Genomic DNA, 14659 nt, shown 5'->3' with positions numbered 1-14659 from the left:
ATGTTTCCCCTCGAGCGTCGATTTTATTCTCGGGAATAGAAAAAAGTCTGGCAGGGCCAAGTCGAGGCTGTAGGGGGGCTGAGACAGCGTTGCCGCCTTGTGCTGGACAAAAAATCGGGGTCCTCATTCAGATGACGAAGAAGATCCTACCGGTTGTCCTTTTCCTCCACTGACAACACTCCCAGCACCAACTTCGCGCACGCTTTCCTCATGGATAAGTTTTCTGTCACGATCCCAAAAACTTGGGTTTGAGGAATGCTCAAGTCATCAGCAATCATTCTGATACTCATTCTACAATCACTGTTAAGTAAATGTTTCCCTCGCCACACAATTTCGTTGGTCTTGCTGGTCGAAGGGCGTCTGAAGCGGTCGTCTTCCTCCACTCTTTCCTTACCTTCTCGGAAAACCTTGTGCCTATCAGAAACACCTGATATACCCATGGAAGCGTCACCGTAGGCCTCCTTAATCATGTTGTGAGTCTCTTTGCCTGTTTTACCAAGATTTACTCATAATTTGATCGCGTATCGCAGATCCAGTAAACGCTCGACGATTCTGCGTGACGAGACGTTTCGACAGGGGTTCACAGTACAAGCGACCTCCTCTTTTTAACGGCCGAGAGCCGACTTCCGATTTTCCCCAGCATTCCCAATATCCCCCTTCAACGATCCTGCACGCGCAGACCACCTCTTGTCCACCCGTTCGCCCAGGAAAAAACCAGTCCTACTACTTTCAGAACAGACCATGTATATGCTACATGTGGCTTTCAATAAACTTAGTTGGAGTCAGCGCCCGTCCTGTCCGTCTTTCTGTGTGGTTTGTCTACAATTTAGCGCTGTTTTTTTCTTTCCAGAACAGAATGTCACGCCAACTAGCCCACCAAAAGGTACTGTTAACTAACTAAACTTCCTGATGTCGGCTACCTTGCGCTTATTTATTAACTTCGACAGCTCTACTAGCTCTGTTCTATCTATGGAGTTAGACTTCCTCATGCTTTGCCGTTTCTTAATCAGATCCTTAGTCTCCTGAGATAGCTTCCCGGTATCCTGTCGAACCATCCTACCACCTACTTCTACGGCACACTCCGTAATGATATCCGTGAGACGATTGTTCATTGTTTCAACACTACGGCCGTCATCTTCAGTTAAAGCGGAAAATCTGTTCTTCAGCAAAATCCTGAATTCCTCTACTTTCCCTCTTAATGCTAACTCGTTAATAGACTTCCGCTCCACTAAATTCCTGCGTTCCCTCTTGAAATTTACGCTAATACGAGACCTTACCATTCTGCGGTCGCTACAACGGACCTTTCCGAGGACCTCCACATCCTCTACGATGCCAGGTTGAGCGCACAGTATGAAGTCTATTTCATTTTTAGTCTCACCATTGGGGCTCTTCCACGTCCACTTCCTGATGGCTCGTTTGCGGAAGAAGGTATTCATGTTACGTAAATTATTTCTATCTGCGAACTCTACTAATAACTCTCCCCTGCTATTCCTTGAACCTTGTGGGTTTCTGAGTGGACACAGGCCACCACCCACCGCGGGTTCGAGCTTCGCGCGAGCCAAGGGCCCCGATCAGCCGTCACCACACACACACACTGGGACACCGCTGCGGCGCACTCAACCTCCGCTGGGAGGAGAGCGATTCGCCGCAAAGAAATAGGCCTCCAAGTTCACAAAGGAGACGTTTATTCACGTCGTCCTTCAGCAGTACACACACACTCAATCGTCACCCCGTCCCGGGGGCGCGCGAGGAGCAAGGCTCCGCTGCGCGCACGAAGCGATTCGAGCAATATGCGCCGCTAGCACGCCGCTGCAGGAGAATGTCCCCGCGGCAGTGCTGTGATCTCTCTCTCGTGTCGACCGTTGGGCCGGTTGCGAGAGAGAGTGGGCAATCAACGCAAGGTACGCCTGTCTGAGGTCGCTGGACCCCGCTGGACAGGCTCGAGCCGCTGCAGGTCAGAGGACACGTGCGGGCGAGCTCGAGTAAGCACTGGTCCGAACGGCAAAGGCCGGCACGGACAAACAGTAACGTACGCACCTTACGCTGTCTCGGAGGGATCTCTCTCTCTGGGCCCCGCTCGGACGGTCGCGCGGCGCGCGGCCGCCCAAAGCGGGGTCCCGAATTCCCGCCAAAAGGCGCCAATGGCAAAGGCCCTTGGGGAGCCGGGGCGGAGCTGTGGCTAAATGACAGTGATTAGTCACCCAGCCGCCTCTCCACCGCCTGAGGCGGGAGCAAGGGAAAGAGGAGAAACAACGCGGGCGGCCGGCACAGCCGCGCAAAGGCGACGGCGCAAAGCCAGGATTCCCACATCCCCCTCTCCTTAAATGCCCTCCTACCCATCGGCAAAGCACGCGGCCAAAAATAAAGAAATCAATACACAAAAAAACTACACTTCAGTTCCAAAATAAAGAAATGAATACACAAAAAAAACTAGCTTCACTTCAGTTCCAGCCAGAACAACGTAAGAAAACAAAGGAAAAACAAGGCAAACAACACCTGCATACGCTTCAAGAAATCAAAACAGCTTGCAGATTATATACACGGTTCACAAGGAGATGTGAATAGAACTGTACAGCTATGTTACAGGTGGATGTCAGCCTCAAAGTTCGATGGCGCGGCCCAGTGGGCCTGTCGGCGACTCACCGCTCGCAGACTTCAAGTTGAACAGGTTGGGAGGGCCGACGACTGATGGCGGTCTTCTTTCCGTTGATGTAGGGTGCGTTGATGACGACGGGGCCGCGGCAGAGCACTGACCTCGCGCCCTTGGACACGACATCACGTTCGGGCACAAGAGAGTTAGTGCACCCCCTTCACGCCGACTTAAACGGGCGCAGATGTTCGGCGGCGTCCTGGTGTGTAACCTTGTCCACAGCGAGGGGTCCTTCTCATCCTCGCGCTCACGCAGAAGGACACAACGGCACAACTCACAGGCGTCGCCTTGGCTCATGGTTACGCGCGCACACAGCCACAGCCGCAAACACGCATACACCGGCACGTGCGCGGACGCTGGTCGGCGACAACGATCCCCTCATCAGAAGCGTCCAGAGGCGCCGCGGCGAGGGTCAAAGGGTGCACTTTCCGCCCCCCCATCGCCCCAAACGCCCCGCCAACTTCCCCTCCATACGGGCCGCACAAAACTCGCACCGCGACACACGGCTCCTTAACGAGCCAACCACCCACAGTCGGGCCGGAAATGAGAAAAGGCGCCGTACAAACGACAGGCAAACTCTGCGCTTCAAAAGATAAGCGCAAGAGAGAGCGGCTGAAGTATACATATGTACAAGTCTGGTTAAAAAAAAACTGAACGCCAACGCAGACGCATGTTACCTATGTACATCTCGGTACGTTAGAACGAAAACCGACGAACAAGCTGGAAACGAAAGTGGCTAAAAACTGACTAAACAAAACAAATAAATAAACTGATAAACACACAAGGCTGGAACTGAGCATGCTGCAAAAACAAAAAAAACAAAAAAAACTAACACACCGTGCTTCGCCTAGGTAGGGCCTGACGAGAAAGCTCGCCAGCTAGCTGAGGCTGCGTGCCTTCGGTTGCGGAAAAGTCCGCCGTCCGGCATCAATCACACCGGTGACCGTCGCCTCAGATTGTACCGGTGCTCCGTACGCTTGCGTTCCGCAACACCAGTTGTGCCTTTGCGCTTGCCTTTGATACCAATGGGTACCGGCGCAAGCTCGTCAGACCGTGACGCGTAGGCCTTCAGGTCATTGAACCCCTGCTTGCTCCTGGGGAAAGGCCCCATCAAATCGCAGGTGGCCATCTGCCACGGACGCACACTGTCAAACGGTTTCATCATTCCAGGCGGCTTGCCGCCCCGTGACTTCACCGCTTGACAGACATGGCAGGAACGGCAATAGCGGAAAATGTCACGCTTCATGCCAGGCCACGTCACCGAATGACTCAGTTTTGCAAAAACTTTGGAGCCACTCAGATGACCGGCCAGTGGTTCGTCATGAGAGAATCGCAAAAGTGCGCCTCTCAGACTTTTGGGGATAACCACCTAGAACGGGTCGATGGACTCGTCATCGGTGGCTATGTACTTCAGCACGAGCCCGTCATGGTCCAGCAAATATGAATCCCCGGGGTTCGCCGCGACACACGCTGGCTTCTGCCCCGCTGCGCCCGCTACAATACAAGTAGCGTCACGGCGCTCCGTCTCCCTGAGACCGTCGCTCACCTCGCGACAAAAGGGGTCATTTTGCTGGGCTTTCAGTAGCTCTTACGGCTGAAAACGATTCCAGTCATCCCAGAGGGGAGCATGGTCTCGTCCCCACTCAGGTTTGCAGCCAAAATTTCCGTTCGCGTCGGCACCTCCGAGGCGCTCACGAAGAGCTTTGCCTCTCGTCCGCTTTGCGAAGCGCTGCTCGCCTGGTTAGCGGAATGGGTTAACCCGTTTGCGGGTTCCCCCTCCTTGCCGCCCGGCGGCTCGTCCGCTGTTTCGCCCCCTCCGCCTACAGGCGTCAAGGCGCCGCTGGCGAGTGGGGCACGGGATAGCGCGTCAGCTACCACGTTTGTGCTCCCCTTTCGACACTGCACGGAAAAGTCGTAATGCTGTATCAGGAGAGCCCAGCGCGCCAGCCGACCCGCAGGCTCGCGGAGCCGCATCAGCCAACTGAGCGCACTGCACCCCTGCCTCAGTGGAGGCTTGGGCGGGCTGCACGAACGAGGGAGGCAAGGCTCCTAGTTCGATGAGCGGCGTGGTTTCCACAGGGAACCGGGCCAGCGCCTCGCCGTTCCCAGAGCAGAATTGACTGCTTGCGGGGCACGGCTGCTGCTGTTCGAAACTGCCGGTTGCGGCAGCGTGACACGAACTGCTTTCGCACTGGGCGGAAAGCGTGCACAGCTGAGGCATGTGACCAGCGGATGCACCGCAGGGTGCTTCCGATACAGCTCCAATGGGAGCCACGTGGTCAACATTTTGGGTTGTGTCGCCGTAAATCCCAATGGGGGCCGCGGCCAACCACGGTGTCTAGCTATTCGAAGGAACAGCAGCCAGCGGATCAAACGACGCTACAACTCCGTAGGGAGCCGACATGTAGCTGCCGAGTGCCCCGCTGGGGGTGTTAGACACGGTGCGCAAGCGTGATCGTCAAGGCGACCTGCTCGGCTAATGTGCCATCAAAGGCGTAAGCGCCAATGACTTAGCACGTTGGGCGCCAGTTGTGGGTTTCTGAGTGGACACAGGCCACCACCCACCGCGGGTTCGAGCTTCGCGCGAGCCAAGGGCCCCGATCAGCCGTCACCACACACACACACTGGGACACCGCTGCGGCGCACTCAACCTCCGCTGGGAGGAGAGCGATTCGCCGCAAAGAAATAGGCCTCCAAGTTCACAAAGGAGACGTTTATTCACGTCGTCCTTCAGCAGTACACACACACTCAATCGTCACCCCGTCCCGGGGGCGCGCGAGGAGCAAGGCTCCGCTGCGCGCACGAAGCGATTCGAGCAATATGCGCCGCTAGCACGCCGCTGCAGGAGAATGTCCCCGCGGCAGTGCTGTGATCTCTCTCTCGTGTCGACCGTTGGGCCGGTTGCGAGAGAGAGTGGGCAATCAACGCAAGGTACGCCTGTCTGAGGTCGCTGGACCCCGCTGGACAGGCTCGAGCCGCTGCAGGTCAGAGGACACGTGCGGGCGAGCTCGAGTAAGCACTGGTCCGAACGGCAAAGGCCGGCACGGACAAACAGTAACGTACGCACCTTACGCTGTCTCGGAGGGATCTCTCTCTCTGGGCCCCGCTCGGACGGTCGCGCGGCGCGCGGCCGCCCAAAGCGGGGTCCCGAATTCCCGCCAAAAGGCGCCAATGGCAAAGGCCCTTGGGGAGCCGGGGCGGAGCTGTGGCTAAATGACAGTGATTAGTCACCCAGCCGCCTCTCCACCGCCTGAGGCGGGAGCAAGGGAAAGAGGAGAAACAACGCGGGCGGCCGGCACAGCCGCGCAAAGGCGACGGCGCAAAGCCAGGATTCCCACAACCTATGCGACAGTCACCTACCGCCTGGCTTTATCGATACCCAAATTATATACCTTTCGGGGATCTTAAGTGTTAACTACGCTTAATTACACATTTTTCCATCTAGTTTGACACAAATGCAACGTTTTTTCGACCATTCTGGGATAATTTTCACTATGCCGTCACGAATTCCGGTGGATGTGACGACAAATCGTTCTTGTGGCTATATCGACGTCCGCGCTATTTGGGCGCAATTTCGGCATTTTTGCCTATAATTAATTAGCTAATTCATCTACAGTCATCAATCTTGGTTTCTAGGTTCACGTTTTCCTCCTCTATCTGATGCAACTGTTGGTTTTGTTCTATCGTTTTTAGTTACCGAGTTAAACGCGTGTGACACGCTTTGTTTATGGACGACAGTATGAGCCATTGAAGGGACCCTGCAAAGCTATTTGCCAAGGTTAGCAAAAGCGCACGAGAGATCGATATTCCATCACGACCGCCCCGCAAGAATTGTTAGGCGAACTTCATCAACAGCGAAAATATCACCGATTAAAAATGTTCCTCCTCTCCCCCACCTACTAGCCTCAACTCATACACGCGAGTCTCACTCCGAAAAAAAAAGAAGATACGGGCCGATGCTCCGCCCGTGCAGACGTCAAGCAATGGCGCTCGGCTTGTTTACTTCCGGTGGTCACAGCCATTTTCCCGCGCGTAAGTTTTTCTGCTCAGCTGCTATCACATAGCTTCATGTCCTTAGCCTAGGTGCTCGAACCAACGTTTCCTCGAACGGCATGGATCCGGAACTCCAAGCGCGGCTGCGTGCAGCCACCGCTGAGATGGCCTTCGAGCCTTATCAGTACACGCCATACCGAGACCCACAGGGCGACGACAGTGACGATAGCAGCGACTCGTCGGCGCAGCTAGGAAACTCGCAAAGGCGAGCGCAAAGATTTGTCGAGAACGCGTGCTTCTATGAGCAGATGTATTTCCTTCTCCACCGGAAGTACTCAATTACTTTAAAGAAATGCGCTGGATTCTTACCTCTGCATATGTGTGTTTTAAAAAGTAATAAGCAATCAATAAAGTGGTATTTCAAGGAATATCAGTGCTAAGTTGCGGATGAATTATTGCAAAAATTGCGCGTAACTTCAGTGGGCAGAACCAATGATAAGGGTCGCCCAGTCCCTGGCCCAGGCTGCGCAGTTTACGTCACTGGGCAGGAGCGGCTAAAAACGCGCTGGGAGGTGTCGCCCTAATCGGCTGTGAGCGGCAAGTTTTAAAAATTGTTTGTGAATTATTGGTCCCACGCACAGCTTTTTTAATCGGACTAGAATACTCGCAGAGATCACCTCTACAGAGCTGTTGCAATATAATATGGTTGTAGAAACCATTAAAGGCGCTCGCCTTAAAATTCGGGGTTGGCGTTGTCGGTATTGTGAGCGGCAAGGTGACGCGACCTAGGCGACCCGCCTGCCTCCAAGGTTGCTCTCTGGGAACCCCCAGCCAGTCATGCGCGGGATTTTCCGCTCACAACACCGACACCGGATTTTCTGGACAACGGGGCCTTTGGCGCTGTCGCATTAAAATTGCAACTATACGCCCTCCAAAAGATGGATGGAACGCCAGCTGAAGCGCATTCCAACCGATTGCGATTAGCAGCGAGAAAAAGAAAAAAATAGAGTGGACAACTTACGCTCCGCCTTATAAGGGTATGACGCGATATCGTTAATAGGTTAATGCCTATATATGCGGCATTGGCCATTTTATACTTAACACTCACAGATCCGTGAGAGCCCTCATACCCCTCCTGGTGCAGGAGTGCAGCTGTTAAGCGATGCGCCACTGCCCTGCGATGGCAGGTGCTGCCACCGGTGGGGCTCGAGCGACCCGCGTTTCTCTTCCCGAGCAACCTGCCGCGGCCACCTGCCACGGCTGGCAGGTTGCGACGACGCCACAAGGTCACATGACTAGGTGACACCTTCCACCTACATAGGCCACCTATAGGTGTCACTCGTAGGTTGCTTCTCTGGGGATTTTAGTGCAATTCAAGAGAGCACGTTGTTGGGCGAGTCGGTCGTACATACTTAAAGAAGGGAATTGCGCTAAAAAGACACGGACGAGACACGGACATGGATTGCGCCCGTCCATGTCCTTTCTCGTCCGTGTCTTTTTAGCGCAATTCCCTTCTTTAGTTCTCCAGCCCAAACAGGCTCAACGGTTCGCGTGATGCTTGACCTTGAGGGTGACCTTGGGCAAACAATAAATAAGTAAATATTTCCGCTGCTGGAATTCGAACCCGCGGCGGTGCAAACAGGTGAGCTTCGCCGGTCACTGCATGAGAGCTATCGCCGCAGTCGATCTCATGCCCCTTGTGTTAAACTCCATCAACAATCTACTCAAGTGGCAGAACCGAAAACAACCAGGTCAAACACACGATAGTTTAGGTGGGGACATACCGACATTACGGGAAATCAGGAGGCGGATAGGGTAGCTCGAGGGTACGCAACAAATCGAGCATCCAACAATCCCGACCCCTCTGAGGAACCCGCGCCGGTAGCCCAAAGCTATACAGAGATGCTAAACTACTACAGAAGGATCAGACAAAAATAGCCGCCCCCACACAAACAACTAAATAGAGAAGACGCCGTAGCATGGCGACAGTTACGAACGGGAACATTCCCGTGCCTACCTACGCAGTACGAGAGCGAGTGCCCGTGGTGTGGAGACAAACAACCCTATACCATACCACATTGGCTTGCCAGAAAATAGACGAGCTGGCCATAATAGAAAACCCGAGTGCTGAACAGTGGGAGAGGATGCTACCCAGCGACATCCTGAAAGTCCAACAAGGACTAGTAAGGCGTGCACGCAGGGCAGCTATCCTCAGCGAAGCCCTGGACTAGGGGAACCGACCCTGAAGAGAAGATGGACGACTCCACCTGAAGCCGCAAAAACCACTGTAAATAGAGCGAATAAACGTTTTCCACCATCGTGTTAAACTGCAACACTCTTGAGCGGTGCATTGGACATCGGCTTCTTCATCAATTAATAATATTATCAAACTGATGTTCACGCCTTGCTCTATGTTGCCGCTGCGACGGAAAGATGTGCGCAGCGTGCGTTGGCGTCGACAACGTTGTGACAGAAACACAGCACTCGAGCAATACGCGTTGGCGTCACAACATTGCTCCAGAAACGCGGCACAGGAGCATAGGCCGCCGGCGTGCATTGCGCAAATTGGCATTACCGATGAGAAAGCTGAAGACGCGCAAGACTGGCACCCCGGCTCACTGGACACCTCAATCGCGAAGTCATGTACGTGGCAGTGGTGTCCACCTGCAAACAAAAAAAAATGTGCTTTCGCACAATATTTCTTTCCTAGGCAACGCTAAACCACCAGACATTTTTAAATGAAAAAAAATCTATTTTATGGCACGCAGAAAAATGATTGCTCACGGGAGACTGTTTCAACTGATGATAACAACCTGAAAAAATCATGGAAAGCCTACTCGCGATACCAATTTCTGGCATATTTTCTAAGCAGTAGCTAATATGCGGTTTCAGACCTTGAATTGGAGAGAATATAAAGGACGAAAAGCAAGTGTGTTATGGCCCAACCTCTATAGGATGCTCCTTTGCAGAATGCGATTTTTAAGCTGTCTTCGTCATAAAAAAGCAGGAGGGGGGGGGGGGGGGGACCATTGTCGTTTGCAAATTTATCGCTTAAGAGAGTGGGTGAGGGAACAAACGCGCGTTAATGACGTCCTAGTTGAAATCAAGAGGAAGAAGTGGGCTTGGGCAGGGCATGTAATGCGAAGGCAGGATAACCGCTGGTCCTTAAGGGTAACGGAGTGGATACCAAGAGAAGGCAAGCGTAGCAGGGGGCGGCAGAAAGTTAGGGGGGCAGATGAGATGAAGAAATTTGCGGGAATACGGTGGCCGCAACTGGCGAAGGACAGGTTAATTGGAGAGACATCGGAGAGCCCTTTGACCTGCAGTGGGCGTAGTCAGGCTGATGATGATGATGGTCTTGCTCAGATCCCGTGTAAATGCGTTCGTGTCGCAGAAAATCTGGCGTCATCGTCGGCGTCATTCACCAGGAGCGAAAAATGCACGAAAAATGGCCAGGGTAGCAACATAGGAGGCAGGTGGGACACCTAGGGCTCGTAACCTTGTGGCGACCTCAGAACCTGACAACCAAAATGTGAGCCACCTGCGCACCATGGCAGGTGGCAGTTAAAGTAGTGATTGATCACGACAGGTTGCCCGCGAAGGGCAACCCAGGACTCCCTGATATGAGGACGCCCAGTGTTAAGGTAGAAGCCTACGGCGCCAGTAGCTAATTTCCCCCTACCGTGTCTGTCTGAAGTCGGGAGGGGTTCACAATGATGACAGCGCATCGCGCGCTGCGGACGCTGATCAAAGTCGCGGGAAACGGGGACCAAGGGGCTGACGACCGTTTCCCATTGAGAAGAGATTAGCTCTCAAGGGGTGGGTGTCAGTAAGGTCGGCACCTTCTGAAACCACCCGACTGTCGCGCAAAGGGGTGGAGTTCGGCTTTGCTGGCGCCTCGAAAAGTGCGAAAATTCCAGGACAAGTGCGCGGTGCGCCGAGTCGGGCTCTGGCGAAGCACTGGGCCCTGCCCACTTGTATGTACAGTGACATCGCAGCAGCATTGGTTGAAGTTGGGCGAGAACAGATTTAATAAAGCTCCGCCCAATTATCGAAGGTATTAAAATCCGCTGCAAACAAAGAGCAGGGGAGCGCGCCGAGTCTCAGTCTCGGCCGCTTTTCTACAGCCCTTCTTTTAAAAAGCCTTCTTTAAACCGCCTTTTTCTCTAAGTTCTTGTATTTGGTCCCGTCTTCAATAAATAAGTTTTGTCTATCAAGAAGTTTGGAGTGGCTGCCCCAACCGGCAACGTGTCGCTGGACGAGTGGACGAAGGCGCGAAGTGCCCTTCGAACTGCTAACCACGTACGATCACAGACAAACCAGCCATTCCGACGACATTCTACGAAGAAACTTAACTGTTGCCGTAACCAGGAGGATCAGAGTTTCAGGTCAACTGGTGCCGTGACCAGGATGACCAGTGTTTCAAGTTAACTCCCGGGGATCTGTGAATGTTGAGTAGAGGATGACCAATTTTACATACATGGGTATTAACACATTAATGCTACCACGTCATATGCTTAAGGCGGAGCTTAGGTGTCCCGTACAATTTTTTTTCCTTCTTAACAATAGCTCTTGTTGCTCGCCTTGAACGATGCCTATCACTGTCTCCGCAAAACGAGCCACTGCGCGCATGCGCAAAGAGGCAATTTTCTGAATGCTTCATCTTTTTCTTGAAAAAAAGAGTAGACAATAAAATGTGCCCAGCTTCAATTTTTTTTTTTTGCCCATTGGGATAGTCGCCACATGGATCATGGCCAGTCGCCCACATAAAGCACATACCATTTTCCTTTCGAGGACAACAGCAACGTCATCTTTAAATTCGTAGCCACTCAACTACCCTAATCAAACTGTTAGATCAAAACCGTAAAAGGTCATACGATACTAGGTGGCGCTGCTCGCATCCCAGAAAAGCTCGTGCTGCTGGGCGCAGCGCGCAGTCGAAGCAGCAGCCTTGCAGCGAAAGCTCCTCGTGAACTGCTACGCCCCGGTGAGCCTACGGTCTTCACGCTTCATACCAGAATGAAGAAAACAAACGGCGGCAAGAGCAAGATGGCCACAGCGGAACCAGTAGGAAAAAGCAAGCCGCCGACGAAGACTAGCGAGCCTTCTGCAAACGCGGCTAACCCTCGGAAGGCGGCGACAGGAGCGGGCGACCTGTATTCACCGCCGTGTACTAGGTCCCAAAAAGACCGATTTGCGAAGCAGACTGCCAACATGGAAGCCTCCATGTCGAAGGCCAGCAAACCCTCGGAACAGAAGTCCGACGCCGGCACGAGCCGCTCAGCTTTGAAGGACCTGGGAAACGCCCATCAAGCAAAAGGTGCTGGTTCGACGGCACCAAAGAAAGCCCCGACACCTGGGCAGGACTTGCACTCGAGCGCGCCAGGGACGAGTACAGCTCCGTCCAAGGGGCCCAAGGGACCGAAAAAAGTCCAGCGGAAGGTGAGTGCGTCCGACTGGGGCAAACGGGCCTTAACCTTTACAGATTTAGGGAGGCAATCATATGAGTGCGAGAGCACTTGTGCGCTCACCAACACCGACCAGGAATCTTGTCACCGTTCGCTTTCGGTCTTCTGCCGTCGCCTAGCAACGAGAGTTGCCCCGAGGGCAATACCAGAGTTGCTCGGGTAGTAGCTCGCGTAAGTTCAGAGGAGCGTCGCATCAGCTGCGCGAAAGGTTGCTCGGGAAAAGCAACATGGGGCGCACAACCTCTACCGGTGTCTGTGATAGAAACAGCCCCATGCCAGTGTAGTGGCGCATCGCCCCTATCTATAAATATTAATTCGAGAATGACCTATTCTGCATTTACGGACATTAACCCACTGCAGCTATCACGTCATACCCTTAAGGCGGAGCTCAGGTGTCCCTTCAAATTCAAGAATGAACACCTGCTTTCACATGTCTACTCAGCTTGAATACGTTAAACCCCTACGAACTTTTAGTTGCAATGTTTACTATGATAGCGCGCCGTCTTATACGCTGTAGCTATACGCTTGTGTGCGTGGCACCCCACTGCTTACGTTTGGTTTGGCATGTCCCCTGCGCTTAGAACAAAAAAGAATTTAGTCTTCACAATTAAAGTCGTGGCCACTACAGGCGGTGGCTGACGTATACGCCTCGGCGAACGTTGCACGCTTAAATCGTTTTCGAGCCTAATTGTACAGAAAGAGCTAGACTGCAGCCCTCGTTCCTGCGCGTGACGCACAGCTTTCCAGTCGGCACATATGTCTGCACCGGCGTGGAATTCGTTGGATGCATGAGGGAGTGTACGTAGAAGTTTGCATCTCAGGTCCAGAGTTAGACGTTCCCAGCGGCAGCGAGAGTCTAATCTGTGTCGTGGCTGGCCAACCGGTGGCCCACTTTCAACTGTCTTGGGTGCATTGCGTGGCGACAGTGAAGAAGTCACGGCAAAGCCAACTTGAAACTGCCGAGAATTTGCTATAGCGACCAAGCTTCATCTCGGGGCTAACTGTACAGGCGTTCGCTTCAACAGATTCGCTTGCAAGCACTCTAACTGTTGTCTTCCCAGTCACCTGCACGGTGCCCTACCAACAGCTTCTAGTTTGGGGAAGAGCTGTGTTTTAAAGTCTGTGATGTTGTAATAGCCTAATTGCATGCTTCTCTTCCAAACTCTGCAGGTGCCGTCCAAAGGTGGCAAATGACTCCATCAGATGGAAGTGAAGGTTCCCTCGCCGTGGGAACAACTAAAAATTTGCGCAGCTGTCTCCGGGAGCAGTCATCGGCGACTGGCTCATTATTTTATCCCTTCCTTTTAAGTGTGACTCCATCGCCTGGTCCGTGGATGGTGAATAAACGTTTTTTTAAGTTGGGGCGAGTTGTTTGTGCCCATTTCGTTTTTTGTTTTCTTTACCACCATGGTGATGGTGGTATTAGAAGATCGCTAACGGTTGTGCAGGTATGTGGTGTTTCTAAAAAAAATTGGCGGGGGCTTAGCTCTGGTTAAGCCTGGATAGACAAGCTACAATCTTCAGTTACCTACGATTTGTTTGACGTCATGGCTGCCGCAATTCGCGTAGAATGCACTGGGAGCTCCCCGATAACGGTGTAGGCAAGCGCGTTCCCTCCTTCCGCATGCGCAGTAACTGTGGTAAACACGCGGCTGCAACGAAAGGTCACACGGTGGCGAGCAGGCGAGCGCGCAGTAGTAGCGGCGGTGAGGAGGCGACGCACATGCGGTGCAGTGCACGGCTGCGCCGGAAGGTCAGGCGGCGGAGTCGGCGCTGCGGCGGCTGAGGCCACCTGCGCCGCGCGTGACGTCACTCGGTTTCGCGCATGCGCAGCTGTGGCAAATCTTGGCTCCGACGGCTCACGCAAAGCGCGGCTGTGGTACGGGTAGTGAATCTTTTCGCTTGAGAAAGAAAAACAACACGCAAAGCGCTGACAATAGTTCGCAAGTGCGCACCGTCTCGACGGACAGATTTCATGCAATCCGAGCCGCTAAGCGTGTTTCCTTCTGAGGGCTTCACGACGTAGCAAAAAAAAAAAGCATGCTGCGCACTGACCGATATAGCCTTATTACTATTCCCGGCATATTCTTACACCGTTGCGCTCTCTGATCACAGCGTGAACACCAGTCACGTGACATGGCGTACAGCGCATTCTAGTACGCGAAGCCGCGAGCTGCAGTGTTCACGCTGCCATCAGAATGTGTACAGTCTTTGCCAAAAGTAACCAGGCTCGACGGTTTGCTTCTCAATCGTATATTAAAGCTATTATGCCAGCCCTCAAGCTCTAAGTCTCTGTATGGTAAGGAGAACCCCTGTCCTCTCTTTAAATTAACCTTTTGATTTTAAGGGAAGCCGTAAAGGCTCTACTGTACGAATGATAAGCAAACCATGCAGCCTGGTTACTTTTGACAAAGGCTGTACGTATACCAAGCAGGCTGGGAACTCAAATCGGAGGAAAAAGGAACGCCGCTCCCGGGACACATACGCCACGTATTACCCTCACCAATAAATCTTTGGACCCCCTCACCCTCACTTCGTAAAATGTGGT

General features: G+C 53.1%; 1 protein-coding gene across 1 annotated transcript; it reads left to right on the top strand.

Annotated features, from left to right (window-relative positions):
* The first annotated feature begins 11633 nt into the window (after positions 1-11633).
* Positions 11634-13428, top strand: LOC149347554 (uncharacterized). Its single transcript, XM_089585610.1, has 2 exons — positions 11634-12085; positions 13282-13428. The coding sequence occupies exons 1-2, from the start codon at positions 11663-11665 to the stop codon at positions 13303-13305; spliced, it is 447 nt and encodes a 148-aa protein (XP_089441736.1). The 5' UTR covers positions 11634-11662; the 3' UTR covers positions 13306-13428.
* Positions 13429-14659: the final 1231 nt, after the last annotated feature.

Source organism: Amblyomma mixtum, chromosome 4 (assembly GCF_055824585.1).
Source record: "Amblyomma mixtum isolate Tamu chromosome 4, ASM5582458v1, whole genome shotgun sequence".
NCBI lineage: Eukaryota > Metazoa > Arthropoda > Arachnida > Ixodida > Ixodidae > Amblyomma > Amblyomma mixtum.
This window is presented reverse-complemented; position numbering and strand designations above follow the sequence as displayed.